General features: G+C 53.8%; 9 protein-coding genes across 9 annotated transcripts; 6 read left to right on the top strand and 3 right to left on the bottom strand.

Moving 5' to 3' along the window:
- Positions 1-615: 615 nt before the first annotated feature.
- On the top strand, positions 616-3,090 carry J4E90_001294 (uncharacterized protein; the record flags this gene model as incomplete). The annotated part of the gene is made up of 4 exons (XM_051430883.1): positions 616-777; positions 915-1,387; positions 1,460-2,423; positions 2,482-3,090. 4 exons carry the CDS (start codon positions 616-618, stop codon positions 3,088-3,090), a joined length of 2,208 nt encoding a protein of 735 aa, XP_051296370.1.
- A 735-nt stretch (positions 3,091-3,825) lies between these two features.
- Positions 3,826-4,310, top strand: J4E90_001293 (uncharacterized protein; the record flags this gene model as incomplete). Its single annotated transcript, XM_051430882.1, has 2 exons — positions 3,826-3,940; positions 4,030-4,310. The coding sequence occupies 2 exons, from the start codon at positions 3,826-3,828 to the stop codon at positions 4,308-4,310; spliced, it is 396 nt and encodes a 131-aa protein (XP_051296369.1).
- Positions 4,311-4,416: 106 nt separating this feature from the next.
- J4E90_001292 (uncharacterized protein) lies at positions 4,417-6,242 on the bottom strand (the record flags this gene model as incomplete). The annotated part of the gene is made up of 2 exons (XM_051430881.1): positions 4,417-6,106; positions 6,235-6,242. The coding sequence occupies 2 exons, from the start codon at positions 6,240-6,242 to the stop codon at positions 4,417-4,419; spliced, it is 1,698 nt and encodes a 565-aa protein (XP_051296368.1).
- Positions 6,243-6,793: 551 nt separating this feature from the next.
- J4E90_001291 (uncharacterized protein) lies at positions 6,794-9,766 on the bottom strand (the record flags this gene model as incomplete). Its single annotated transcript, XM_051430880.1, has 2 exons — positions 6,794-7,917; positions 7,966-9,766. 2 exons carry the CDS (start codon positions 9,764-9,766, stop codon positions 6,794-6,796), a joined length of 2,925 nt encoding a protein of 974 aa, XP_051296367.1.
- Positions 9,767-13,772: 4,006 nt separating this feature from the next.
- Positions 13,773-15,141, top strand: J4E90_001290 (uncharacterized protein; the record flags this gene model as incomplete). Its single annotated transcript, XM_051430879.1, has 3 exons — positions 13,773-13,949; positions 14,377-14,407; positions 14,528-15,141. The coding sequence occupies 3 exons, from the start codon at positions 13,773-13,775 to the stop codon at positions 15,139-15,141; spliced, it is 822 nt and encodes a 273-aa protein (XP_051296366.1).
- A 174-nt stretch (positions 15,142-15,315) lies between these two features.
- On the bottom strand, positions 15,316-16,990 carry J4E90_001289 (uncharacterized protein; the record flags this gene model as incomplete). The annotated part of the gene is made up of 2 exons (XM_051430878.1): positions 15,316-16,438; positions 16,488-16,990. 2 exons carry the CDS (start codon positions 16,988-16,990, stop codon positions 15,316-15,318), a joined length of 1,626 nt encoding a protein of 541 aa, XP_051296365.1.
- A 393-nt stretch (positions 16,991-17,383) lies between these two features.
- On the top strand, positions 17,384-19,778 carry J4E90_001288 (uncharacterized protein; the record flags this gene model as incomplete). Its single annotated transcript, XM_051430877.1, has 2 exons — positions 17,384-17,617; positions 17,667-19,778. 2 exons carry the CDS (start codon positions 17,384-17,386, stop codon positions 19,776-19,778), a joined length of 2,346 nt encoding a protein of 781 aa, XP_051296364.1.
- Positions 19,779-20,366: 588 nt separating this feature from the next.
- On the top strand, positions 20,367-22,638 carry J4E90_001287 (uncharacterized protein; the record flags this gene model as incomplete). The annotated part of the gene is made up of 3 exons (XM_051430876.1): positions 20,367-20,521; positions 20,569-21,048; positions 21,105-22,638. The coding sequence occupies 3 exons, from the start codon at positions 20,367-20,369 to the stop codon at positions 22,636-22,638; spliced, it is 2,169 nt and encodes a 722-aa protein (XP_051296363.1).
- Positions 22,639-23,099: 461 nt separating this feature from the next.
- J4E90_001286 (uncharacterized protein) lies at positions 23,100-24,776 on the top strand (the record flags this gene model as incomplete). The annotated part of the gene is made up of 2 exons (XM_051430875.1): positions 23,100-23,836; positions 23,891-24,776. 2 exons carry the CDS (start codon positions 23,100-23,102, stop codon positions 24,774-24,776), a joined length of 1,623 nt encoding a protein of 540 aa, XP_051296362.1.
- Between the last annotated feature and the right edge of the window lie 1,120 nt (positions 24,777-25,896).

The raw sequence follows: 25,896 nt of genomic DNA, 5'->3' as shown, positions 1-25,896 counted from the left end.
TGTCAGTCTGTCAGGCAGTCAGTCGAGTAAGTGTGGCGCTCGTCCCTTCATCGGCTAAACTGTTTGCGGACACTTGCATCTGACGGTATTGCATGCTAAAGCAACAACACTGTTATCACGTCGCCTTTCAGCAATCTCGGGAAATTTTCCATTTCGCCTTTCAATTTCTATCAGTAATTGTAATCTGGGAAAATGGCATAGAAAATGTCGTCTAATTATCCGTTCGTCTATTTCGTTAGATATATGTTCATTTGTTGTCTCAAGATACTGTATAACTAGGTACGTCTTGATGTCCCATTGGTAACTCTTTCCGTAATGTTCTGTCTTCATTGTGGCTGCCTGCCTTTCTCGGTAGGCACTAGCGGTAGACACGTGGGATGTGTCATGGCAAGGTAAAATTCTGTGAGGAAAGAGGTGAGGTGAAGCTGGCATGCTCTCGCCAAACCTATTAGGCAGACTCATCGCTAGAAAACCGTGACCCAGGCCTTTGCATGCTTCTACATCTCAAGGATATCTTCTTCTTCTTCTTCATCTTGGTCGCTCATTCTGCTCCCATCAGCATTGTATGGGGCCCTCTCGTTCTCTTCCGAGTCAGAAGTGTCGGAATCCTGCATCATGAGCCGCACCGCGCGTAATTGGTGCCCGCGCAGCACACTGCCTCCGCTACCTCAATTGATCGAGCTGGAAGATGATATAGTCAAGGACGCTCAGGTCGACACGAAGCTCGCCAAAGAACCCATGACTTGGCAGCAGGAAAAGGACTTCGGAAACCTCTCGGTAAGTGAAGGCGCACCTCGCTTCCCGTACCGACATCATACCGCCCCAGAGTGACGGCTTATAAGTCTTGTCACCTGCTCGATTCTTCCCACCTGCACTTCACCAACTCTTACAACACAACTAACACACACCACTAGCTTAACAAGCCTCAATCTGGCCATCATCACTGGGTGCCATTCGCAGCTGAGGAGAACGATCCCGTGCAACCAGACGACCCGGATAGCTGGCTAGCTCGGCAATCCGAATTCTCTAACGTACCCAAGCAACCGCATCGAAACGGCCGTGGTAAGGCAGCCGCTCACCACGCTAGTACCGTCGAACCTGCCAACCTTACTTCTCCAACTACACCCCGCGCCACGGACCCAGAAAATAATCTGAAGCCGCCTAACAAGAGATCCCCGCGCAACAAGAAGAAGAAAATTGCCAACAACATGGCCGGGCCATCCAACGGAAAAGCGAGTGTCTACGTCCCTCCTCACCTCCGCAACCGCAGCTCTGCCGACGGTGGAAAGGCAGACTCTGCCCATGACAGCGGTGTTGCTGTCAATGGATCGCGTTCTACGTCCAATCAGTCGAAGCTAGCGATAAACGGCAAGCCTGATCTCATCTCGTAAGTCTACCATCGCGCGCCTCGATGCCGTGACAGACGTCATACAATTCAGGTTTACTAACACGTATGCAGCAACGGTGCGAATCATCAGCAAGATTCGTCTTCTTCGTCACCAACAACCTCGCGCGGCAATGGAAAGAACGGATTGCGTGGATCTGCGATGCCTGAGCCCACCACCTACAACGGCTGGGACCAGCCCAAGGCCGAATCTCCACCCACTACCAAAGCTCCGGGAAATCCACGATGGCCTCGAGGTCCACAGCCTTACAAGAAGACAGTCTGGCCCAAGACAAAAGATATGAAGTATATACCCTCAAGCAGCGACAGTGATGGCGGTATCAGCTTCAGGTCCAACAGCAATGGAGACCCAGATTACGACATCAAGAAGCTGACAGACTGGAATGGTCACTGGCTGCCCGCCCCTGAGACATGGATTGGACGCAAAGGTCATGCAGACCGTCATTTTGGCGCCCACATAGAGCGATGGTTTAACGCAACCCCTGGCGAAGCTGAGGTCCAAGTGTACCTCCCACCTAACACGTTCACCCTCGGAAAAGAAGTTGCACCTCGCTACTGGCTAGAGGTAAAGATTGAGGGCGACAACCTTAGGGTAAACTGGCAGAAACTTGTAACAACGAAGTCCAAGCCTGAACTTGTAGACAAAAACGATCTCATCGACTACTTACCTTGGTGGGAGCTTTACGAGGATATCATCTATGAAGAGACCATCGATACCGATGGCAGCCAGGACCAGAAGCGTCTCACACACGCGTCCAGCTATCTTCACGCTCTGAAAGCTCCAGATTTTAGGGTTGACCCGGAAACGAATGAACCTCATCAATTAGCTTCCGCTGAAGCCAAAGTCCAGGCATTAAAGAAGCATAAAGAGGATAAGTATCGCAAAACGATGGCGAAACGGAACCGTCCCATACCGGAGTCAAAGGCCCCTGTTCAACCAATCGTGGACCGTCGCTTGCGCCCTGAAGCCAACATATATATTCGACCCATTCAGGCGATGGATGTGCGGGGCATCGCAGTAAGTTGAATATCCTAAACTGCATCAGAAACACATGTCCTGCTAACACCGCTTATAGGAGATCTATAACTTTTATGTTAGAGAATCCATCTTCGCGACCGAGTTCGACGAGCGCACTGTGGCTCACATCGCTGCGAGAATCACGGATATTACCAGCGCAGGCCTCCCGTACCTAGTGGCCGTCTCCAAGAGCAACCAGCACCGGGTAGACCCGGGCTATGTCAACGAAAAGATAGTCGGTTTCATCCACCTCGACGACCAATGTGGTCAGGCGACTCTATACCGCTACACATTCGAGATGGAGTTGTTTGTCCACCCAGGGTTCGTTTCGAAGGGAATCGGCAAGTGTCTCATGGATCGACTTTTGGAGATGGTTGATACCAGCTATCGCGCCCGCGGTGGCTACGAATATGTCAACAACTTCGACTATCTCAAGACAGGGCCGTCAAGAGTTGTCAAGACCATCTTGATCAACGTTCACCACGAGAATGGCGATGACTTGGATGCTGATTGGCGAGGCAAGTTTCTAAGCGCTTGCAAGTTTATCCGAGTTGGTAGACTTCCGAAGGTGGGATACAAGCATGACAAGGTCATCGACGTCTCGATATTTGCGCATCAGACCAAGGAGGATATCGATCCGAGCGCTCGTCCCACCGTAGCGGGCTGAACACGGTAGTACATGTTGCTGCCCACGACAGTAAGTGGCTCACGCTCACATAAGATATCAAACACTGACATTGCAGTTGCAAGATGACTTCGCCGTAGCGTCAACCGTTGAGAGCTCCAACCAACGCGGGACCATTGAGCGCCTCTCCTCTTGCACATTCAAAAGTGTTTCATCAAATTGTTTCTTTTTGCTTTGCGTACTGCGAATCCACGGCGGAGAATGCATCATCTTGATGATGAAGCGGGATTTGTTTCTTCCTTCTGGCCATCCGCGTGTGTCGTGGTAACACTTGCAGCAGGCGGAGTTCTGCGCACATGGACATCAATGGAAGACAGGTTCCGCGCGGTGCTCTCAGTGCCTGCTACCATGCTCATTGTATCATATGTTCTTTCCTACGAAAACTAGATCTCTACTTCCACGCATGCATTCTTCGATTAGTGCAATGACCGCGGTGATGTCGTCAACTCCTTGTCGCGTACCGTACCCCACCAAAAAGAAAGGGAGCGCGTCAAACCTCCCCACCCATGACAAGTGACGTCACAACCACCCCGAAGCTTGGAAACGCGCCGCGCCGCGTAACCTGCGCAACTAACATAAAGCCGTTGCGCTCAGGACCCTTAGGCAACTAACTCCATAAACTCCTAGCTCCTACCGCATTTCACATTCTTGAAATAAACAATCAACAAACCTACATAATCCAAGCCACGAGAAACTCAAGAGCCGACATCGTTCATCATGTCAGACAAGGAAGAGCCGCAGCAACAGCACATCCAGACTGAGCCCCAGAATGACGAGCAAGAGGAGAAGAAGGGCTCTGGAGGTCTTCTCAGCACAATCGGGGACCCTATTGGTACGTCTCTCCTCCCTCCCTCCCCTACCTGCCCAAATCACCATCACCACCACTACACCTCTCCAACCCTCCTCTAACACCCACCCCAGGCAACGTCCTAGGCACAGCCCTCCGCCCCATCGGCGCACCCCTCGAAAAAGGCGTAACAGGCCCCCTCGGCAACGCCCTCGGCGGCACCACACGGCCCGCTCTCGGTCCCCTAATGGGCCACGAAGAAGAAAAGTCCGAGCTGCTGGGCGGCCAGAACAAGGATAGCTATGAGAGTAAGCCGGAAAGCATTGCGGGGAAAGAGCAGACGGGGCAGAATCCGCTGGGTCTGGATCAGACGGGGCGGTGGGGGTTCCAGGATGAGGAGGGGGGGAAGAAATAGGGGATGAAGGGATGGATTTCATGTTCGAGATGTTGCTATTAGTAGAGAATTGTATGGGTATATTTCCTAGAGATCGCCAAAACTCCACAGGTGTAGTGCTTGAGCGTTAGAACATCTCGCTCATCCCGCTCTCGCCCAAGACACCCTCTTCGTATAGGCTCTGCTCCCGCTCTTCGCCTTCTCGCTCATCATGTATATCTTCCCTCCCCCCTTTCCCTCTAAATGTATCATCAAGCCCCTGTACCGTCCCTACACTATCCCCAAACCCATCTTCCTCCATCCTTTCTTCCTCCCTATTGTCGCCGTTCAACTCAGGTATTGGCGTCCGTCCGGTGAGTATATCGAACAGACTGTCGTCCGACTCCTCCTGCTCATCCTCATCATCACGCTCGAAGCGCAAGATCCTATCTTTGCCCTCTGGCCACACCAGTACGTGTGCCTGCTGATGACCGAACACGAGTGTGGGTTTCTTGTCTGGCGAGGTGAAGAGCCAGGTTGTGGACCAACGGGGTGGTGCTGAGCCTGCTGGTTTGCTGATCTGAGAGGATAGGGTGAGGATAGCTGGGGGGTGTTGAAAAGAGGATTGGTGGGCGGATGTGGAATGCGAAGTGGAGGATGACGGTGAGTGAGAGGTCGCGGCTGTGTAAAGGTATACAGTGGGTTCGTCTTGGGTCGTTTGGATGAGCAGACGGTTTGGATCAGTGGGGTGCCAGAGCAGGTTCTTAACTGGACTGTATTGGATTATTATGCACCGAGGTCGAAGCACGGTTAGATCCCAGATCCAGACTGTGCAGGGTGTGCTATCGTCCCGTGTGGCACATAGCGTGCCGTCTGCGTTGAAAGTCAACATGCCGATACCCTGCTTCATGAGTCCGGTTTCGTTCTTCTCTAAGGCTGCTTTTGGAGGTGTGACAGGCTGCTGCGAGGTTGTGAAGCTGCGATTGCCCTGGCTATCGACATGTTCGCTGTATACGGGTGCGCTGGGCACATCGACGACGGGTGTGTGGTCGAGGAAAATGACCGGGGCGAAGGTTCGTGTAGAGAGGATACGGACGCGACGGTCCCAGCCACCGACAGCTAGACATTCGTTCCTAGGCACCCATTCAAGCGTCTTGATACCCAAGCCTTCCACATCCCACTCGCTGACGTCGTCTGAGGGTTCGCGGGTCATGGCGCGATACAAATGTCCATCAGCAGTGTAAATGTGGAGTTTGTAGCCGGCAGAGGCTGCGTCCCAGACTGCCAGCCAGCGACCGTCACGACTCCATCTCAGACCTGCCGCATCGCTTGTCGTAAGCTCGACGCGATTGATAACCTTGTATGTGCCAGGAGCCAGGAGCAACAGAATATCAGCGCCTGCTGCGCGACATAGCAGTGCCAGAACGCCGCCTCTCCGTCTTCCACCTCTTGAGTCCGTATCCTCGCCAGGCCGGTAGCCCCAGCCCTTTCCGTCTTTGCCTACAAATTTCGGGTCGCGTATCTCTACGGCCCTGCCAGTCTTGAGACACCATATCTTGGCACATGCGGTGAAGTCGCTCCAGACAATGACTTCATCCTCGTTCGCGCCAAACTCGGCATGTACGTTCTTGCCCATGCCGCCCGAGCCATTGCTTATCACGGCGTTCCATTTTTCGTCGCGAAGATCGTATACGCGCGTTGTATCGTCATCGGATATGAGAACGCGGTTCGAGCATGGTCGCGGTGTGCGTGAGGATCGACGAGGTGGTGTCGAGTTGGGTGAGGGTCGCGACGTGGACGAGGTCAGCGGTGGTAGGGTAGGTGCTGACCAGGCAATTCTCGAGTTTCTAAGATCATGACTTGAAGGTATCGCTATACTCCGCACGATTTCCAACGTGGTAAGACAGCGTATCTGCAAGCGCGCGCCGTTGAGGCATGCGACGTGTGTCGCGGTCGGTGATGGGACAGAGGCATTAGTCGCTGGCACTGATCAGTAGCTGCCGAGGCTTAGGACCTTCGCGTTCATGCTCACATTTGAATTGCGGGGTTACGACGATGTCTTCCATCGTCAAAACAGTCTTATCAAGCATGCGACGAGAATGTTTGGATTCGGTAAACAACGGCAGGTGCGGATGTAGGCCAATGGGAGTCCAAAGACGCCGCAATTAGCGTGGTTTCGGGCCTCGAAGCTCAGTGCTGCGGGCGGTCCAATAGCGAAATCCGACACGTTCACTCACGCAAAGCCGCTCAGAAAGCAGGACCTCTTTCATTATACCAGAAAATTTGTTCTTATTCCAATCATAACCGTAACAGCAGCGAGGGTATCGGCATGCACTCCAAGTCGACTAAGAAACGCTCCAAAACACGCCATCAATCGTCCTGGGTATACTTTAGATGCAGTAGATCCAATCTCAGAACCCAATCATACTGTGTAGAAGTGGAAAAGGAAATAAACCAAACGCTTGCTTGCTAGATCGCTCAATCCAAATCGTCCATCTTCATTATCATTGTCGCGTCAGGGCCGCTCATGTCTGGTACACTGGCGCCTTGATCAAAATGCTCTTGCCGCGAATCTGTACAAAGACACCAGCGGCCATACGCACACGTGGTGGCGGCGCTTCGTCTTTTGGTCCACCAGAGCTACCCGGCGGATGTTGCGTAAGACTTTGCTGGCTGCCACTTTGACCGAGCGACGATTCCCGCTTGCCCAGAGTAGCAGGAGAAGCCGTCGGCTTCTTTGACCCACCAAAACCGAACATGCCGCGCTTCTTATCTTCTCTTGGAGGTTGGCTTCCCTGTAGCTGTGCTTGCTCTTGTTCGGCTAACGACATGTTGTCGTCAGGTCTGGAAGCCATGCTTCTGATCGAAGCTCTGTCGGCATCGTCCCGCTCCACGATGGGTGCCGTCAGCGCGGGGATGCCGGACTCGATCTTCATGAAATCGGGAACGATGCTATGATCAGGATAAAAGTACTCGATGTGTACTTCACGGCTTTCAAGGGGCAAATGTTGTGCGATGCTAATGGCGAGTTCGATGATCATAGGCACACCTCCATTGAGATCTGGAGGCGCAGGGTCATTCAAGTGCATTTGGAGGAAAGCAATAAGCTTCTCGTTGAGTGTTTCAGTGAGCGCCTCGCGATTGGCTGTGGCCTGTGGTGCTCTCAGAGTGTCCGCAAGGCCCTCCAGTGTGGCCAGCCGCCAGTTGATAATCTTCGCAGCGAGCGTGTCTTCATCCTCGGCGCTATGACACGGCGGCGAGAACTTGCGGATGTTGGAGACGATGGACTGCAGTTGCGTCGAAAAGCCCGGCTCGAGGTCTGGGTGGAAGTACTTTTCGAATATGTTCTCCACCAGCCACTGCGAGATGACAGCGCGGCCGATAGCCGTCATTTCTTGCTTGCCTGTCTCGACAGCTGTCTTGTTGACCACCTTGTGTAGCCACGTAGGTATACTCTTCCAGTCTTTGCGAATTGAGAAGGACAGCTGTGCTATCAATCCGTCCAATCGATTGAAGCGGGTTGCGTATTCGCTGTCATCCCAGGATGTACGAGACAAAGACAAGCGCTGGTTTGCGAGGGTGTTCTGTAGCTGATGGACCTGTGATTGCTGCTCGAAAAAGTATCGCTTGACCTTTTGGTACTTTTCGCCTGCATTGTGTTAGATGCAACCGGCTCGTCGAAAGAGAATGTACTCACGCAAGACATCGTGCTCTTTTTGTAGCTTCTCGATCTCCTCCTCTGACATATCGGCGACAGATGTCCTCGGCGGTGGCGTTGCCCGTCCCATTTCTGAGACCTGCTGGGGTTGCTTCTCACCGCGGTATGGCTGTCCTTGCGAAGCTGTTGGAACGACGTTAGCGTCGAATGTTGCCAGGCCCGGCGACACGGGCGGCTGACCGTGGGGCTGACCTTGAGCGGGAGGCTGTGAAAGCATGGACGACTCTCGCGATGCTGTGCCCGGCTGTGGTTGGCTGCCATCGTTCGCTTTCCTGATGGTGTTCCTAGCACCGCTCTGAGCACTAGGCGCCATGCTGTCGTGCGCGTGTGGGGGTGTTATGTTGGTCGGTAGTAGATCGGACGACTGGGGATGCTGCGCGTCGTAGGTCTGGTGGGCCGGCGGCTGGAGGGGGGACGGCGGGGCGAGCTGGTGGGAGGAAGGGGGACGGCGCTGCGACTCAATCGATTGGGCCTCTTGCGCGATCTGAGGATGCTGGCGAGATGCCTGTGGGGGCTGCAGGTCAATCTGCTGCTGCGAGGCTGGCCGGCCAGGTTGAGGCTGTTGCTGCTGGTCTGGATGCGGCTGAAGCTGCGACGCAAACTGCTGCGGATAAAGCGTGTTTTGCTGCGCGTTGTCTAGCGGCGAATGGCCCTGGGCCTGGAGTTTAGCTTGCTGCTGTTGGTACAGGTAGTAAGTTTGCTGGATGTCTTGCGAGACTGGGCCACCTTGTCCGTGCAGCTGAGCGTTCTGGAGCAGAGGGCTTGGCACGGTTTGAGGGTTGAAGGCCTGGTAGTCGCCCGAGGCTTGTGGGTGCTGGACGGCTGGCTGGTAGCTCTGGTATTGCTGTTGCTGTTGCTGGTGCCGTGGCTGCTGGAGACCCTGGCCCTGGTGTTGCTCAGGGCTGTATTGGTCTACCCCGCCTTGGGTCGAATAGCTTCCCTCCGTGCTTACCCTGTCAAGTGGGGGCCGATTGTACGGCTGCTGCAGCTGTTCCTGACGCGGCTGCGGCGCAAACTGCTGAGGCTGCGGCAGGTTCTGTTGGTACTGGATGTCCTTGGGCGGTACCTGGGGCGTATCGTCTTTCTGCAGGAAGGGGTCGAGGTTGTCTTCGTCCTGCTCGTTCGAAGCGGGCAGATGAGAAGTCGACCCTTGGTGCTGGTGCCACTGCTGCACGCGGCTCTCTTCCTGCGCCTGATACTCCTGCGCGCGGGGGTCGCTCTTCCGGACTGACTGTCGTCTGCCCAGGCCGTTCTTCTGTGCTTTGGCTTCCTGGTCTTTGTGCCCTTTGACTCCGGCTGCAATGCGACTGCGCAGCGATGGCTTCTTGGCTTCTGGCGTGTATGCAGAAGGCGCAGGCTGGGGCTGATAGGGGCCGCGATGAGGCGATTCAGCACCAGACACTGGCGCGGGGCCGGGTTGTTGCTGGTAAACCTGCGACGGCGACGACTGACCCAGAGGGAGATGGGCACTCAACCTGTGACTCGTCGTACGCTGAGGAAACTGCTCTCTATATTGGCCCTGTAGCGGAGCGCCCGCCGAGACCTGCTGTTGTTGCACAGAAGGCTGCTGAGCCTGTACAGGCACCTGCTGGCTGTCTGAAGTATGGTATCGCTGCGCGGCGACGTGCTCGTTCACTGCCAGCGCTTGCCCGTCAGCGGCGCCGGCGATTGGGCGCCCAAATGCTTCCTTACCAGGTGGTACGGGCGAATGCTGCCCTGACGAGGAAATGTCGACAGATTGGTGCGACCGATTCGACTTGGTCCATGGAAAGTTAGGCATCGCAGTGTTGACAGCTTCAAGCTCCGCCTCAGAGCAGGTTGTCGATGGCGGGGCGGAGACGACGCGCTCAGCTAATAATAAAACGAGACTGAGCAACCATAGACTATACCCGGGTAAGACTGCATCGCGCGGTTGGACAGCTTTCCTCAAGTACAATGCATCGAGCTACATAGATGCACGGCGTAGGTGATCAGCCCAAGCCGCCGCACGTGCAGGCATGCGGAACTAATGGAATGACATGGAGAAGGCAAGACCAGTCCCGGTGCAGCTAACACCGGACCAAGTTGCTGATATCGCGAGCCGTGGCAGTGCTGCTATTGCCAATTTCCTGCCAGCCTGCCTCTAACGCTTTCTGCTGTTCGACCTCCCCGTTCTGTGCCTGCACTCCCGCATCCCAGTGACACAAGGCGACGACAGCAAAAGTCGCTGGATCCAGATACATACACTGTGCCCATAGCCCGGCGGATGGAACCTGCAAACAAGAACGCCAAGTGGGGACAGCAGCTGTTAGTCTAGGCGGCGTTGCAAGCCCTCCTCTGCTCAACGTGCCTGAAGCTGCAGCCGCCCCTGCGTATCGCCTGGGGTATGCAAACTATACATATCGCGTCTCATTATTGTACACTGAATGTTTTGCTTTTCTTGTGCCATCGTGACATCTGCGACGTGTTCGAAGAGCTCAATGCCCAGAGTGGCAGATTGCATCATCACCATTACGGACTATCTCAAAGCGAGCGGATCTGCATACGAGCCAGATGTGCATCATCTCGCTCATGTTCCCTCAGCTCCGTAAAATGTCATAGGGCTATTTTTGGCGTCTGACATGTGCTAGCCGCGTTGGACTAGCTTGCCTATCGTTTCGGTTCTGATGCCTGTGTAAGGTTTCCTAAGCTTCCACGTTACACCACTTTCACACAAATCTCAACACAAGGCTGAGGTCTCGAAAAGCTGACCATCAGCCACTTCATGCACGCAATATAGCCAAATACAATTGTCGGTCTCTCCGACACCTCACCGGCATTGACCGGACAACAAACGACGCGAACGTATGCCGGTGAGGCGGTTATGCACGCCTCCTTGGAGGTGCGTGGGGACTACTGTATGCGCAAGTGCGGCGCTGCCAGGAACGATCTCTGTATGAGACACTATTACGCGCTTCTCTTCTCGATCGTACTTCTAGTATTGATGCAATACCGAATCATCTCGCAAGAGTGTCTGCTAGGAGCTCACTCAGACCATAGGTAAAGCGAACCCCGATATTCGCACGCCCGCGAGTTGGGTATTACCGCAATACTTCTCAACAAGAGCAGATTCGCATGTCGGTACCGTATGGATTGCGGAAGTTGTAGGTAGCTCGTCGTCACGGATCATCGCGCTACCACTGAATGACAACCAAAATGTAGCCTTGTGATCTCGCACAAAGCGTCTATAGGCAAACTTTGACTACGATTGAGTGAACTTTCAATCACTACGTAATGGGACTGCGCAATTCTCAGTTCCACTGCCCGAAACTTCTCCACTGAAACTTTACGGGCGTTTTCCTTACTACGACCACTTCAATACAAACTACAGATTCCTCCAACCTTCTCTCTCGACCATGGCCGATCAACAGGTGTTCCGATTTCTCGATCTACCAACAGAATTGCGCTTGATAGTCTACAAATTTCTCCCAGTCAAAACGGTACACCATGTCGTTCGAACCAACGATTTTGCTTTCTGGTTCAACAACTCTCACTATCACTCTACTCACTTACCTGAGCGTTTTCTCGAAGAGGGAGCACATTTCCAGACTCCCTCCTCGAAATGGCCTGTATACTCCATGACGATAGTTTCCAAGAAGGTCCCCGGCCTAGCGATCCTCGGTACCAGTCAAAAGATCCATCTAGAAGCTGGTGAAGTGCTACATCCAAAGTTACGAGCCATCAGCAAATTACCAGCACAGATTATCGTCAACAGTATCTCTCTGGGCAGTTTCGCCATGGTTGATGTGGTGACTCGATTGTCATACGCAAACACTACCTACTGGACCAACAAAAGCCGTCTCCTGGACTGGCGCGTAGCAGCACCTGAGTTGCGCCCAGGAAACGAACCCAGATCTCGACCCGTTCACGTAGCTATACGCAATTCGTTCATCGACAGAGACACAGCCGACGCATCGACAAACAACTTCAGAATGCAGTGCCTGCGGAATTGCTTCTATTGGTCACTTAGAAATGAATCAGCCATACATGCCACGAGCTGCCCTACCGACGGCTCCTTCCCGCACATCGACCAGCATTTACATGTCCGTATGGCTGGATTGACTTTGCAGGAGGAAAAGGCTTACGACACATTTCGACCTCTGGACCGTGGAAGTGCTGGAAGATGCAGTCGTTGCAGGTCTACCTCGCTTATCGACAGTGGTGAGATCATTGGTGAAGTGGAATGGGAGGACGGATGGGCAGAGCATGAGAGCTGTCTATAAGGGCTATGATCGTCGGACAACGAAGAAGAGATGTAGTCTCACGCATGGGGAGGTTGAGCTGGTCACTACTACTCAATTCTGGCGAACAACCATCGATAACAATGGACGCTTCAAACGGAACTGAAAACGATCTCGAGAATGATGTCTGTAGAAGTATCACTTACGTTATACAATACACTAATCTCAAAGCAATCTTACCTTCACTTCTACTTGGGGTCTGTGCGCTCACTGCCTGTACTGCGCCTAAATGGCACTCATGATCCATCGGTACCTCTCACCACACCGCATCAATACATTACCCAGGTTGACCCAAGCGCCGTAACCTCCAGCAACCTAACGAGGTCTTTATACGCCGAAGTCATGAAGGTATCAACCACCGACCTACCTCCGCCTCAGACTGCCACGATGGAGACATCAGAACAACCACGCCGCCCATTGTCCACGCTACTATACCCAAGAAGAGCGGAAGCGCCATCAGCATACGAAACATCACCCCAACTCCCGGCAATCCCACAAGAACAAGAGGCGCCACCATCCCCAGCTTCACCGCCGCCAAAAGCGCATCAAGACCATCCAACACCACCCTCACCACCAACCTCCCCACCCCTCATCGTCATCCACCCAGTCCCAGAACCCACCTCACCCACCTCCCCAACCTCACCCTTCCCAGAAAGCCTCCCACCGCGCCCCCAACCCGCCCAAAACGGAACTTTCATCTCCCGCCTCTTCAAGCGCGCACCCGCCCACCCCGATGACATAGAGCTCGGTCACCTTCCGCGTGGACACACACCAGAGGTTCCTGTTACGGACGCGGAGAAGGAACGGGAGTACAGGAGGAAGAAGGTATTGTTTATTTATATGATTTGGGGTGTGCTTCTCGTGCTTGCGATATGCGGGATGGTGGTTGGAGCGCAGATGTATAGGGGGAAGGTTAGTGATGAGGGTGGTGGTGAGAAGGTTAATAACTTTGAGGTTGTTGATGCGGATGGGGATGTGGTGGGAGGGGGAGGGGGAGGATGATGGGGGGTGGTTGGTTGATTGAAGTAGATACACGGGCTCAATAGATCAATGTCCGGACAAATGTCACTGGTGAAATGAGCCATGTAGCCAGCATCAGTGTCGGAACAGAGGAGGTTGAGATTGAGGATAGAACGATGAAGAGTGGCAAGAGATTCACGAATACATGATGCGAGAAGGTTATGCTAGATATGCTTCGTCATATGAATCTTCCTAGAAAGAATTAAAAAAAGTGTATTCACTGTCAATTGATAACTCGCGTGGCCTTGCACGGAAGCAGATCAAAGTTTAGGTGTCTTCAGACCTAGTCCTGGTTCTGTGTCACCATCACTATCTCGCTTACTCAATCCGTCTTGGCTAACTCGACCCCGACTGACCAACAGCAGACCACTCCGCTCACTGTCTCCTGCGCAGGAAACGACGTTCCTCAACATAACCAAGTTTTGTACTGCTACAGGTATACCGCATAGAAGCATTACTACCTTGCTTTGTGCTGACATTCTAGCAGAACCACCGCTCTCCACCGCCATGGCTCCCAACCACACCAAAACAGACCAGCCCGTCTACCTCCGCATCTTCGGCTTTGATCTTCATTGCGACGCCCTCACGAGCAACGACCACAACACTTCCCAAGTCGACCGCGTAGCTACCTACAATGCCTACCGCACTCAATACGCTGTACAGCCCTACCACTCTGTCCCCGCAGTAGAACTCTACCGCGATCAGCGCAACGCTGGGCTACTCTACATCTTGATCGCAGCTGGCGCGGTAGCAGCTCTCGTAATTGGAGTTGCAATGCTCTTATTCGGATTTATGCTGTTCATGTTCGCTGTTTGTTGGATTGTGGCATTCATGGTCGTTGTCGGATTGATGTGCTCGGTTATGTAAGGTAGATATAGATTGGGTGAGAAGTGAGCCAGCAGTGTGAACGACGGGAAGGAAGACAGGACTTATGGCAGAGCTGGCTCATATTGTTAATCGAGAGACGAAGAGCAGTTTCCAGTCAGCACGCAACTCGGATATAGTTCCAAGCTTGAGAATTGATGAGAAGAAAGTCGGGTATGCTAGGTGGTGTTCTTTGCTGTATATGCATGAACTCGAAACATGCACTCAATCTCATCCGATACTCCAGCTAGCCTCACAGTCCAGGAAGTCACGTTCGGGTGCGGTTAGACCACCTGGACAAGTCCGGGCGCTCTTTCCTCTTCACGTTGCCGCCTGCTCACTATTTACTCGTTCCGCGAGCTCTCTTCTACGACTGCTCAAATACTCCTTCCACCCAGTGCTGACTGTGCAAGAACCAAATATCTACACTGCCCTTTCCCACGCTGCCATGAGTCTGCCACCCCTTAGCAACACTGAAACGCTCCTTCCTAACTTCCCAGCAGAGCGACCACTCTTACCTGCTAGGAACGCCTCCGATGGCGAAACCGACTACTCCACGGATGATAACCTCTCGAGCACCGGGTCTGACGGTTGGGTTGACTTTGGCCGCGGCGATTTGTACGAGGACATCTGCGACGACGACGACGACGACAACAACAACAACAAAAACAACGATGACAACAAAAACCATACCACCTACGTCAAGATCAAATCCAAAACTGGCGCATCCAGCCGGGTGAAGCCGCCCATCGTCTCTGCCAAGCATCTTTCGTCTCGCTCAAGAGCAAAGCACCGCGATTCTACCACTGACCACCGCGACTTCATTGTCTGCTTCATGATGATAATAGTCATTCTGGCGCTGTTGCTACCTGAGCGAACATTCGTTTTCTGCGAACTGGTGGGCTTCGTACTGGCCGAGGTTGCATCAATCTTGATCGAGGCAAAAATTCTCCGATTTGTATTAGCTGTGGTGTTGTTCACTGTGGCGAGCCTCAAGAAGCAGAACCCGTGAAAAGGAACAGGACGCGAAGAACAAGGGTATGTGAGGAAAGGAGATGAAATGAGACGCACTTGTTCTTGTTCAGAGGAACAATGATCGCTTCTAAGCGAAGGTATCACGGAGACAAAATCGAAGTTACTAGATGGTATCATTTGCTGCATATGCATGAGTAGAGTGAGTCGACTATTACTGGGTCTCCTCAACATATCCCAAGGCCTCTCCAACCTTGACCTTCATTCCTTGTTCAATGTTCCACTTGAACCCACCCTTCCTCTCCATACCCGTGAAGCCCTCATCGAGGCTGGGTCTTATGCCCTTTGGCGCCTCGAACACCAAAACGATAGTACTTCCTAGCTGGAAGCCACCCATCTCTTCACCGCGCTTGAGAGAATAACCGCCTAGTACGCGACTAGCGGAGGTGTAGGAGGCCTCGGCAAAACCGGAGTAGGGCTCACCACGAGCTGCAGCTTCTTCAGCGGCGCGATCGGCGGCAGTGTCGGTGGTGAGGCTGTTGGTGCGGAGTTCGCGATCGAAGTTGATCTTGATAGATCCGACGTTGGTTGCGCCGACGGGTGTGTAGGAGAAGAAACCCCAGCGCCAGCGACCGAGTAGGACAACGCGCTCGTTCAAGGTAAAAAGACCGGGCATGGTGCGTTGTAGGTATGGAGATACACTGTATAGTTCACCGGCGAAGTGACGGCGCGATTCCACGACCCATGATACCGGAGAGTGGAAACGGTGGTAATCGCCAGGCGCGAGGTATACGACGCAGTAGTAGAGTGCGGTAGGTGTCTTATTGGATGCCGGTGCCCACCAAGGGCGCTCAGCTTCGCTCAAGGCCATTTCAGCGCGTACCTCGGCTTCTGAAGAAGCAGCTGGTGCGGTGGACTGGTCCGTGGGCATCTCAGACGGCTTTCCGCCTTTTGGCCATGGTCCTGAGAATAGGTTGGGCAAGGTATACGAGATGCCATTCACGTTTGCGAATTCTTCATCTGCGCGGACAGTATCCTCTTCGTCCTTCGCTGTCTTCTCATGCTCGCTTGTGACGACCTGAGAGTTCGCGACGTTTTGGGCGGGTGTGCTGGGCTTGGTGGAGCCTAGAAGCGCATCTAAGCTGTATGTCACGCCTTTGACTTGTTCGACTTCGCCGTGCTCGATAGTACCGAATTGGATGACTTTGCCGTCTGCGGGAGAAAGGACGGCGTTGGGGTTCGGGTCGAGAGGGCGGACTCCGGGTTTTAGGGTGCGGTAGAAGAAAGCAGCGAGATTGGGGTAGACGTGGAGGTCGGGCTCGGAGACTTCAGAGAGGCTGTGACTTGTTAGCATTGGATGCCACTACTAGGCTGATGGTTGCTGACTTGACACCGAAGATCCAAGAGTAGAGCTTGAAGCCGGGTACGCGAAGGTAGTATGGAATGTCGATTTCGTTGAAGCGTCCCCAAACTCGCGAGAGGGCCTTGAGAGGTAGCGTGGACATGACCTGGACCGTCCATGGCCCGCTCGGCCGTATCCTCTCGCGCTTCTTCGGTCGGCCCTGGTTGTCCACTGCACCTTCCTCGCCATTCTGTCTCTCAGCCTCGGTATGCTTTTCTCTCCTCTGTATGCGATAGAGCTGGAATGCGCCGAGGAAGCCGACGCCGAGTGCAATTGGTATTGGCTCCCATTTTATCTTGGTGTTCTTGAGTGCGGAGTTCAGCCGTGACCTGAAGGACTCTTTCCTGTGGAAGTTCTGCTCATATGTTGCGCGCGTGGAGGAGAAGGTGCGAGACGGGACGGAGAGGCGCGCCTGTCGGTGTGTGGGCGTTTGGAAGCGCGGGCGGAGAGGGCCTCGCATGAGCTGGCGCGAACAGGAAGACGCCATGGCTATGTTGTATGCATTGGTCTCAAAGTTGCAGTGCGGAAAACGGCCAATTCCCCAGCGACGAGATGACGGCTATGGCGTCGCGTGGTGGGAAAATCAACTTCCTCGGTTGGCCAATGACGTATCCATCGGCGACGGGGCTCTAGCGCGCAACGGCGTCTACCGCTGGATATGGACAGTTCAATGCATCGCGTGCACAGGTCAAGCTTCTCGAAACATCCAAAGTCGAGGCGGCACTGACGCTCAGATTATCCGCCTGGACTTCATAGCAGATGGCAGGCGCGACCGTGGTCCTAAGCTGATACCAGGCTCTAATTCGGACACGTCGTCACTTCCCGACTTCCACCTGCACTCTCCACCTCGCACCATAGTCCCTCACTACACACAGCGGCCATGGCGGAAGAAGCGCAGACAGTCAACCTCAAGATCCTTTCACCCTCGTCTGATTTCGAGGGTGGTGTGAACCTCGCAGACGTCCCCGCTTCCACCACGGTCAAAGAGCTCCGGAGCCGCATACAGGATGCCGCGCCCTCGAAGCCTGCCCCAGAGCGCATGCGCCTCATCTATCGCGGCAGAGTAGTGGCCAATGATGCCGACACACTGAGCAATGTGTTTGGCGTGGACAATGTAGGGTCGCCAACCACGTGCGGTAGACCCACGCTGATGGTGAATACAGCTACGTGAGAACAAGGACCAGAGCCTCCACTTGGTTCTGCGGGAGCTCCCGACTACTGGGAACCCTCCAGCGTCACCTACGCCACGATCCGCGACTGTCCCGAACCCTTTCCGCCCTGCGCAAGCCCCGGCTGTACCCGCAAACCCTCTGCAGACGAACCCATTCCGCGCGCTGCCACAGGCTCGACCGCACTCGCTGCCACCACTACCACCGCACCACCATCATATCCCGGGCCAAGCAAACGCGGTTCCCATTCCTCTCCCTCTTCCCCCACAACTGCAACAACAGTTCACGCAGGCCATGGCGCAACAGGGACAGCAGAACAACGAGCCGACTCCAGATTCGACATCCCAGCAGCCAGGACCAGACGCACCGAGACCCGCGGACGCCGCTCAAGGACTGCCCAATCTCCCTGGAAATGGCGACCAACCATTACGACGCGAAGGCATGGGCCCTAACGGGGCGCGATGGACAGTCACATACAATCAGGTCAATATACCTGCGCAGATTCGACAGCCCGTTCCTGCATTCGGTCTTGCTCCACCGCTAGCGTTTGGTCGTCCACCGGTCCCGCCGGGCGTTATTCCCTCAATGGGCCACGACAGTACCCAGCGCTTGTTGCCACGCATCCAGACAATCTTCCAGGAAGCACAACGCGAGATGGAGAACGTGCGAACCTTGCTGCAGCCTGCGCGTCCATCGGAGACACAGACTGATCGACTTTCGCTTTCAAACACCTCTCCCCTGAACCTACCAGTTTGGCGAATCGATCACATCCGCCAACACCTCAACACCATCAACCAGAACTTGAACGTTGTCGAGCGGGCCCTCGCCCTTCTCCCTACAGAACCCGAGGTGGTAGCGTTGAGACGCTCAGTAACCGAGATTAGAGTGGACGCACTAGAATTGAACATCATACTCGATCGTCAACAAGGCGGAAGCCCCAGTCGATCAAGCATGTCCACAGCCATCAACACTCCGATTCTCGGACCTTCCTCTAGCACAATACCAGGCGCTCCGATAATGACTCCAGCTGTGCCTACTACATCTCAACCACGGACACAGAACACTACTCAGGCAATGCCTGCAGATGCGCCAACGGAGTTGTTTCTCTTATCAAGCCCTCAGGGCCCGGTTGGCGTTCTATTCGATCAGCAAGGCACATACACCACTGCCCCCATGGTCTCGACACTTCCATTTCAGAGTTTTACGAACCAGTTTGCTCAGAACAGACAGCTCCTCAATGGCCTTGGACAGCAGATAGCACGGGGGAATCCGCCCCCTAACCTTGAGCTGCCCAGGCAGCTAGCCAACATGAGCCAGACCCAACGTCGGGACTGGATCCAGAATCAAAACCAAACCCAAAACCAGAATCAAAATCAAAATCAGAATCAAGATGAGAATCAGAACCAAAATCAGAATCAAAACGCGAACGTAAACGTAAACCAACCCGAAGAGAACGATCGTATGGTCAACGTCGCTGGGCATATGTGGCTGATCTTCAAGCTGGCAGCATTCGTTTACTTCTTCTCAGGAGGTGGTGGCCTCTATAGACCTATCATGCTTGGTATCGTCGCAGGTGTGGTTTACCTAGCACAAGCCGGCATGTTTCAAGAGCAGTTCAACGTTGTTCGTCGTCACTTCGAGGCTCTTCTCCCTGTCGGAGCCTTGGCCGAACGCGTGGCTCAGCCCAACAACCAGCGCCAAACGCAACATCGAGGTAACCTATCACCCGAGGAAGCTGCGAGGAGAATACTGCAGCAGAGGAGAGATCAGAGATTTGGATGGTTCAGGGACAGCATGCGTACAGTCGAACGCGCTTTTGCGCTGTTTGTTGCCAGCTTGTTTCCTGGTGTTGGAGAGCGGATGGTCCACGCGCAAGAGGAGAGGGAGAGACTCGAAAGGGTGGCAGCTCGAGAAGAGAGGGAACGCCAGGAGGAAGAGGCGAGAAGAAGGGAAGAAGAGGCCCAAGCACAGCGCGAGCAGAGAGATGAAAAGAAGACCGAGGCCGATCTCGAGCCACAAGATGAGTCGAATGCAAGTGTAGGCACCAAGGGCAAGGAGAGGGCAACGACAGAGGAAGAGGCTACTGCTCCGGGTCCTTCTTCATGATTTTATAAAGCGACATCATTACACGGAAGTAGCAATGCTCAGACAGATACCCTTGCATGAAGTCAATACAATTTCATTCACATTGCACCCTGGAATATGTCTCATGCGGTGCTACCTACCAAATTTCGGTGCCACATCAGTCTTGTATACGCTCGCCAGCAGCGAGCCATAGTACGTGTAGAGTCTGCCATACCTTCAGTCCGATCATATCTTATTTCAAATCATGTTTCGGTATGGATAATCTCTGTCGGCGGCGGTGCAGGATATTGCGAATGTCTGACCCGGGGCGCGCCTGCCATGTTCAAGACAAGGGTCCATACTAGCGCACAACTAGCTAGCTCACCTCCACACGTGGATTGATGCACCGAGCAGCTCTCCGGCACCTCCATCTTCTTTCCTTTTGCCTAACATCGCATCACAGGATCGGGTCTTGGAAACATTCTTTTCGGAGCCCAGCGAACAGGCCGTGCTTGCTCTACATATCCGACGCTGGAGACCATATACGGTTAGCCACACTATGCCGGCGGCTTCCAGTCCAGGCAGAGGAACAACCATAAATCATCGCGCAACATAGAGAAGCGTCAAAGAATGAATGCCAAACAAGCGGCATGTCTGAATTGCCGCAAAAGCAAAATCAAGTGTCGGCGCGAAGAAGGCGCGCCAATATGCGAGCGTTGCCAGAACGTCGGGATTGAATGCATAATTCCTGAATTTCACATTGGTCGGCAAAAGGGCGTGAAGAAGTAAGTAATTAGACATGAGTATATGGGTGAGACTAACTATCTTATAGCAAACGATCGGGCCTAGAGAAGGCGATATACCAGGTTGAGGAAGCCATCAAAAAGAGGAAATCGGATGCAGCTACGAGTCAGAGTACGCTGCAGCAACTGCAGCAGCTTCTGAACGAGGCGCAAGGGGACGAAGTCTCCACCCAAAACCCAAACACATCGCCTGCCTCAGAGGTGCATCCTCACATATCAGCTAGTAATCTTGTTGGTACTTCAAGCGACGATCAACTCGCTGTTGAAGATGTCGAAAACCCACTCCAACTGCTCGCCCGGGCCTCAGATCTGCGGATTGCAACACCACAGTCATACAACCAGAGTACCGCCAGCCCTGAAGACAGATTCAATGGTAGCCAGCAGAGCGCTTTTCTCGACGTTCACCACTTTTTCCTGCCAATGAAAGCACATCTTGATCAGGGATCAGGCTTAGATCCGATTGATGTTGGGCTTGTGACCAAGGATGAAGCTGAGATGCTTCTACAGTAGTAAGTTTCGCCTCAAACCTCAATCTGGACACAGGATATTAACTTGTAGAACCTAGCTTCCACAAGAAACTAGCACACACACGTTGGGGACTCGACCCGTTGGTACATACGCTGCCATTCGTTCGAAACCGCTCTGCCTTTTTGTTCACTACCTTGCTAGCCATGACCGCCATTTTCCTACCGGAAACTTCGGCGCTGGCAAAGAGACTACTACTGCACCGTAGATTCCTAGCCGAGCAAGTCATTACCCGAAAGTACAGATCTGTTGAAATTGTGCTAGCTTTCATGGTCAGTATTCCTTGGATGCCTCCAGGGTCGCATGCGAGCGACGACGACACGAGCCTCTATCTAGCTACAGCGCTTTCGATCGCGTTAGATCTCATGCTAGACAAAGTGATAACGCCATCGACATCGTTCGATCAGGAGCTTGTCAGACAGATACCGAAGTCAGAATGTCTTCACGCAAGAAAAGCACTGGCGATGGACGGCTTCGAAGACGTCGACCCGAATTCGGAATGGGGCCAGCGGCTTCTTCGCCGCAGAGAAAGAGTATGGATTTCCCTGTTTGTCTTGGAGCGTGGAGTCTGTCTAGCCCGCGGGCGCAGCTACTGTGTCCCTAAGACATGCCTGATCCAATACTGCGACAAGTGGCACGACCATCGATGGAGCGATGCTCAGGATGGCCCGCTTGTGTCCATGGCAGTTCTCCGCCGCGATCTTGACGACCTCTTTGCTGAGGTCCGCACGCGCTGTGACAACTATCGTCTTGCAGAAGTAGGGACGAAGGTCGCTCAGGAGATCGACGGGTCTATCGAGAGCTTCTTCGACAGCTGGTCTCGCGCCTGGCCCTCCGTAATCGCTGATCCGGAGAGCAAAACACTACCTCCATATGTCGAAATCCTTGTTACACACACGCGGCTTTCAACCTACTCAATGCTCCTCAACCACCCTAGCGCACCTCCAGAAGTCAAACGTTCTTTCCGAAAGTCTGCACTATCTTCCGCACTCAACGTTATGCGTGCGGCGATTCAAGGCGAGTCACGTCTCAAATCGATGCCGAACAACACCGTCACGATGATTTGCTTCGCTGCAAGTATAGCGCTCGCTTTGAGTGCACCCGTGCCGGAGGCCGGCGGAAAGCAGAAGAGCCTTGCTCCAAGCGTTCGACATCTCATTGAAGATACCGCAACAGTTCTTGAGCGTATAGGCGGCACACCCATCCACCGGAACGGAGCTTCGGTTGTCTACGGTCGTTTCTTACGCGTTCTCGTCAAGCAGGCGCCGGAGATCGAGAGGCTACCACAATTGCCAGTCCACGATCCTGCACCACCGTCGATGGCCATACCAGATCTTCTATCGCCGTCATACAAGGTGAATGATGCGATGCCTGAAAACCATACGATGGGGCCAGATCCTATATCCAGCTACTGGCCGGATACACTAGACTTCTCAGCCATGTCGTACAATGAAGTCAACGAGACTGTGACGAACTCGGATCTGTTCTCCACAGCGTTACTGGATCTTCCGTGGAACGATAGCAACCCATTGTGGACAGATTGGATGAATCTGCCGGACTTCAACTTCCCGTAAAGTAGTGCGCGATCCAGTTTAACGAGCTCTCGTTATTTTTATGGGCTTCTCAGGAACTCTGAAGGGATCCGAGACAGGCAAAGCCATCTCCCGCTGCCCAGAACCTCGCGTCGGCGCGTGATACAGCGGATGGAGACGGGACGCGTCGCCAAGCGCGAAGGAACTGAGAGAGGGGCGCGACCTCGGAAATCGCCAGAAGCTAAACCTCATGTGATTCCGCGGCAGATGAAGCCCCGCACCAAGCTCGAAAGTCGCTCCATCTTCGGTAGTTGAAATGACGCCGATGGATGTCAAATGTATGACGTTAGAGCTGTTGCGCGGTCCACGCACGCGTCCGATGGCGTTCCTTCGGATAACAGTCGCAAAAGCTTTGCCCATACTCCCAGAGTCGGTGCTTCTTGAGTCTCCTTAACTGATGATTTAACTTCACTGTTCTGCTGCTTTTGTTCACGCGCGTCACAATGGATTCATTACCTTCGTCGTACCGGCTGCTCGCAGCTCTGCCAGCGCGGTTATGTTCACAACGACCTCTCCCCACACAACTACGAGCCGCACGACTCCCACCGCGATGGCGATTCACCGGTCAACTGCGAAGCATCAGTCAAAGCGCTCCCATGATCGACCGCTCTAAATCGAAGCTTTTCAAAGATGCAGATGAAGCGGTCGCAGACGTACAACCGGGGTCCACAGTCTTGAGTGCGGGCTTTGGATTATGCGGTGTTGCAGACACGCTCATCGGAGCGATGAAGAAGCGCGGCCCGCAGTCGCTACACTCCTTGACAGCCGTCTCCAACAATGCTGGAATTGAGGACGTAGGAGGCTTAGCGCTACTTACAAAAAGTGGACAAGTCAAGAAGCTCATCATCAGCTTTCTGGGAAATAACAAGGCGTTGGAGAAGCAGTATTTGGGCGGTGATATCGAGATTGAGTTATGTCCACAGGGTACGCTTGCGGAGAGGATAAGAGCTGGCGGTGCGGGCATCCCAGCATTCTACACACCCACCGCTGTCAACACGCTGCTACAAGATGGAGAGATCCCCGCAAAGTTTGATAAAGACGGAAAGGCCGTTGGCTTTGGTCAAAAGAGGGAGGTCAGAGAGTTCAATGGCAAGAAGTTCCTCATGGAGACTGCTTTGACCGGCGACGTTGCGATAATTCGAGCGCACAAGGCCGACGAGGCTGGCAACTGTGTCTTCAGGTAAGAGACGTTTCTCTCCGGTGCCCCGAGCATTGTTTCTGACAGCGACTGTAGATACACCACCAAAGCCTTCGGCCCCATCATGGCCAAAGCGGCCCGCCTCACCATCGTCGAAGCCGAAGAGATCGTCCCAATCGGTACCTTTGACGCGAACGACATCGACCTCCCCGGCATCTTCGTCGACCGCATCGTTCCTTCCACAGCTCCCAAGAACGTCGAGATCAAGAAGCTCCGGAAACCCGCTGCTTCATCGGATGCATCATCCAAGAACGAGGCGGCAGAGCGTCGCGACCGAATCGCTCGCCGAGCAGCGAAGGAGCTGAAACAAGGATACTACGTGAACTTGGGTGTCGGCATCCCAACGGCAGCAGCGTCTTTCGTGCCCGACGGCGTGAAGGTGTGGCTACAATCCGAGAACGGTATCTTGGGCATGGGCCCCTACCCGACCGAGGAGGAGCTCGACCCAGATATCATCAATGCCGGAAAGGAGACAGTCACACTCCTGCCTGGCGCCTCAACATTCGACTCTGCAGAGTCATTCGGCATGATCCGTGGAGGCCACGTCGATGTCTCTATCCTAGGCGCTCTCCAAGTCAGCGCCTCTGGCGACCTAGCAAACTACATGGTACCCGGAAAGGTGTTCAAGGGCATGGGTGGCGCCATGGATCTCGTCAGCAACCCAGAAGCCACCAAAGTAGTGGTCGCTACTGAGCACGTCGCAAAGGACGGATCAAGCAAGATTGTTCAGGAATGCAAGCTGCCGTTGACGGGAGCCAAGTGCGTCAGCACCATCATTACAGATATGTGTGTATTTGAAGTCAACCGGAAGCGTGGTACTTTGACGCTTACCGAGACCGCGCCTGGTGTGAGCGTCGAGGATGTCAAGGCAAAGACAGATGCTAGCTTTGAGGTTGCGCCTGATCTTAAGACCATGGAGTAGACATTTTGTGTAGTTTTGGCGTAGCATACCCAAGTGATGATCGTTGTCAATTTCCACACACAGCCTATCTTGAGTCGTGATGCAATTGTGAGGAAACGCGAGCCATACGACAAACCTGAAAGAATTGACCGTTTTACGCGTCATTTGATCGTCGCAGGCTGTTTGATCATCCAACAGATGTCTCATGACCCTACCAGAAAAACAAAGCATGGCGATTGCGATAGCCAGATCGTCGGTTACCCAAAGTGCAAGCTTGGTGCTTTTGGTCGCTTCCGATAACAGCGCGTGCTGTGATGCGCGCGCAATCTCCAAGACAGAACGTTGCGTTACCAGAAAAGAAGCTTCAGACTATATTTCCATCGCACCTGGGCATGCAACAAAACCGTTGACGATCTCCCACGACACTGGCACCTGGGAGTTCATCGTCGAGTTGGCATACCGAATTTCGGGGGCAGCCAAGCTGTCCAAGTGGGCGGCTGAAAGGCTTCGCACTGCTTGGTCCACGCTCCATCCAGCACCTGGGCACAACGAAAAGCTTGGTACCGCCGATCCGCGATCAGCCCTCCACATGCGCTTTCATCAACAAACCACAAAACCCGCCATGTCATACCTACATGGCTACACTCATCCGAGCTGCTATCCGCGACTCCTCCCTTATCTAATCCACGTCGGATTACAAAAGCCTTCGGAAACAGAACAACATCCGCAGCTCGTACAGCTAACGCCCGAGTCAGTAACGCTGATGTCAAGCCTGCCGATCGCTTGTCTGCCTTAAGAGCGCTATGCATGGTTTGGCATGGTTCAAGCATAAGCTTGGTGCAGTCGGGGTAGCCCTTCACTCGTCGGCAGCACAACTCCGCCAATCGCACGACAGATAATCCCGATTGTGCCGTAACCCTTGCGCCCGCCCCCATGGGGTCAGCATGGGTAGCGCCGTTTCTGGGCAGTTTGGGGGGCGGCGGTGGTTGCGGTGTACATGGCGCTACCGGGAGCCCGTTGAGGAGGGAGGGGGAATAAGTAAGCTGGTCGCGCACTCGAGGTTTCTTTGTCAACGCTTTTCTTGAGCTGCGTTCCAGATTCTGTTTTCTCTGCTTGTACCGATTGGGGTTTCTGAGGTTGT

Source organism: Alternaria incomplexa, assembly GCF_024043165.1.
Source record: "Alternaria incomplexa strain BMP 0042 chromosome Unknown scaffold_1, whole genome shotgun sequence".
NCBI lineage: Eukaryota > Fungi > Ascomycota > Dothideomycetes > Pleosporales > Pleosporaceae > Alternaria > Alternaria incomplexa.
The sequence above is the reverse complement of the archived record's forward strand: the minus strand, read 5'-3'. Positions and strand labels throughout refer to the sequence as shown.